General features: G+C 40.7%; 1 protein-coding gene across 1 annotated transcript in view; it reads left to right on the top strand.

Moving 5' to 3' along the window:
* MARK1 (microtubule affinity regulating kinase 1) overlaps nucleotides 1–2,500 on the top strand; it is a 192,986-nt gene that overhangs the window by 140,205 nt on the left and 50,281 nt on the right. The window contains exon 14 of the mRNA XM_083175129.1: nucleotides 870–970. Within this exon, the coding sequence (XP_083031255.1) occupies nucleotides 870–970 (101 nt within the window). The remainder of the gene's footprint in view (nucleotides 1–869; nucleotides 971–2,500) is intronic.

Below are 2,500 nucleotides of genomic sequence, written 5' to 3'. Positions count from 1 at the left end.
ATATAAATATATATATACAGTAGGTGAGTGTATACACATACAGAGAGAGAGAGAGTGTATTAGATAGCTAATCAGGAAGCGAGCATTGGATTCTCATTGAATTTACTTTAGATTTTTATCTCAGAATCAGAATCATCTTTATTGGCCAGGTATACTTGCGTATGCTTGGAATTTTTTGTGGTAACAGTGCAGCATCAATCATGGAACACAAGGGGGGTGGGAAGAGAGGCATAAACATACATCACATACATTTCACATATATCTAGAACAGTTCGAGTAAGTATTTGGTATGTTCAATACGGTTTAGTTGGTGGACAGCTATTGGGAAGAAGCCTTTTGTAGTTCTTGTCGTCTTTGCTGGGATGGACTTAAAACGTCTGCCTGACGGAAGGGGTTCAAACAGGTTGTGGCCAGGGTGTAGCTTGTCCGCCAAGATCTTTCCTGCACGCTTATTGACCCTGGCTAGGTATAGTTCTTGGACAGTGGGGAGCTCCGCCCCAATGATCTTTTCTGCCATCCTCACCACTCTTTGCAACCTTCGTCTGTCATTCTCGTTTGCTTCTCCGAACCAGATTGTGATCGAGGAGCAAAGGACAGACTCTACTATGGCAGTGTAGAAGATGAGCAGCAGCTCCTGCGGGATGTTGAATTTCTTGAGTTGCCTCAGGAAGAACAACCGCTGCTGAGCCTGGGTAGTTTAGGTATCGTGCTATACAGAAAAACATGATGGCGATTTTAGGTTTCTATGTTTCTAATATCACTATTGTACACCTAATTTACACGTCTGCAGTTTTAAAATGCTTCCATAAAATATATATGATTTTCTAATGTCTGCACAAGATCTGAAGATGTTTCCTGTCCTTTTGTAGAATAGCCTGTTTCCTGGCAGTGGGATGACGAGAAGAAACACATATGTCTGTGAACGTACTACTGATAGACTCAATGCTGTACAGAATGGAAAAGACAGCAGGTAACCCTTTGTTACTACATTGTGTTTTGCAGAGAGCTGGGGGTCTATACAAGGACATAGATGTGGCTTTGGTGTAATAATACACAGAACCGTAGCTCTCATAATGGTGGTTTTGTCTAAATTACTGAGAAAAACACCTGTTGCTAATTGGCCAATAGAGTTTCAACCTTTAAGCCCCGTAGACCCGGGACGATTTTAGCCTATATTGCTGGGGATATGGTCGCTGAGCAGTGGCCAGCCCAAATCCCACTTTGGGTGATACACCGTACGGCACTCCAGGGTTTGTGAAAAAGGTCAAATTTAATGTGCAACAGTTTCGGGGCTCTAAACCCCTTTGTCAGGCATAGAGCAAAAATGGATTTTGTTGTGCGGTGTATCACCCAAAGTGGGATCCAAGTAAAATATTTCTATAAATTCATGCAAAGGCACCCAGGTAGCCCACTCAGAGAACACAACTGTGGTCCCTTAAACAAGCAGAGCATACAGTGGCATTCCCTGGACTTATATATACAAAATACAATAAGAAAAAACATATGAAGGCTCATTGTAGCTGGAGTAATTTTGCAGTATTAACGGTTGGTTGTAATCACAGACGTAGCATAACCCAACGCGTTTCGTCTTGCAAGATACTTCATCAGGGGGAACAAAGTGTACAATACAATAATGAGTGCCAAAAGAATATTCAAGTCATACATAGACATGGTACAACCATAAAAATAATAATATAAAAAAAAACATGAAGAGCAGAAGAAACTGTCATTTTACAAAAAAACAAAAACATTGAAGCAACCATTTTTAGTTTGATGTTGGGGTGCATACCTACATAGAGACCATACATTACCTACATAGAATTTAGACTATACAGGCCTGGACTTTTATACTGTACGCCTCAGTTTATAGAGGTGTATTGAAATCTTATGACGTATACTTCTAACAAAAGGCGAGGGTCATTGACCATATAAAAAATGAAATAAAATCCATACTTCTGGTGTATACACACGGTGAGATTCCTTTGCTATTAGACTTATGCTTCTGTACACACCGTACAATTTAAACAGGGGTGTAGAGACCTGCGCTCTCTGATGTTCGTACTCTAATTCTGTGCAATGCTAATACTAAATTATTCTTGCAGTGTATTTAAGATACTTTTCTTTGGTCACAATGCCTGTGTTAAATATGGTGTTACAAATAAATGTTCCAAATAAGTGTCCTAGCGGTGCTACTGGAGCCCTTAGCTAGGTGCGGTAAGGCACGAGCTGCGTCTCTTCACAGTGGTAAAAACATAAAAACAAAACCAAAAAGATTATATGGGATTGTGCACTGTAAGGGATTAATGCCTTGACCGTTAGATTGATAGTTCACTCAGGGGAAAAGTGTTTAGGGATATACCCAGGTAATGTTGCAATACCTCTAATTGGGTGTGCGTCTCCCTAATTACAAGTGCCCCTAAGGTGCAAAGTCTGTGTGGGGGTTTGGGGTGTCTAATACACACACACACACACATATAGAAAGTGGTATGACTTCTGCGCC

Source organism: Crinia signifera, chromosome 3, assembly GCF_055691185.1.
Source record: "Crinia signifera chromosome 3, ASM5569118v1, whole genome shotgun sequence".
Classification (NCBI taxonomy): Eukaryota; Metazoa; Chordata; class Amphibia; order Anura; family Myobatrachidae; genus Crinia; species Crinia signifera.
This window is presented reverse-complemented; position numbering and strand designations above follow the sequence as displayed.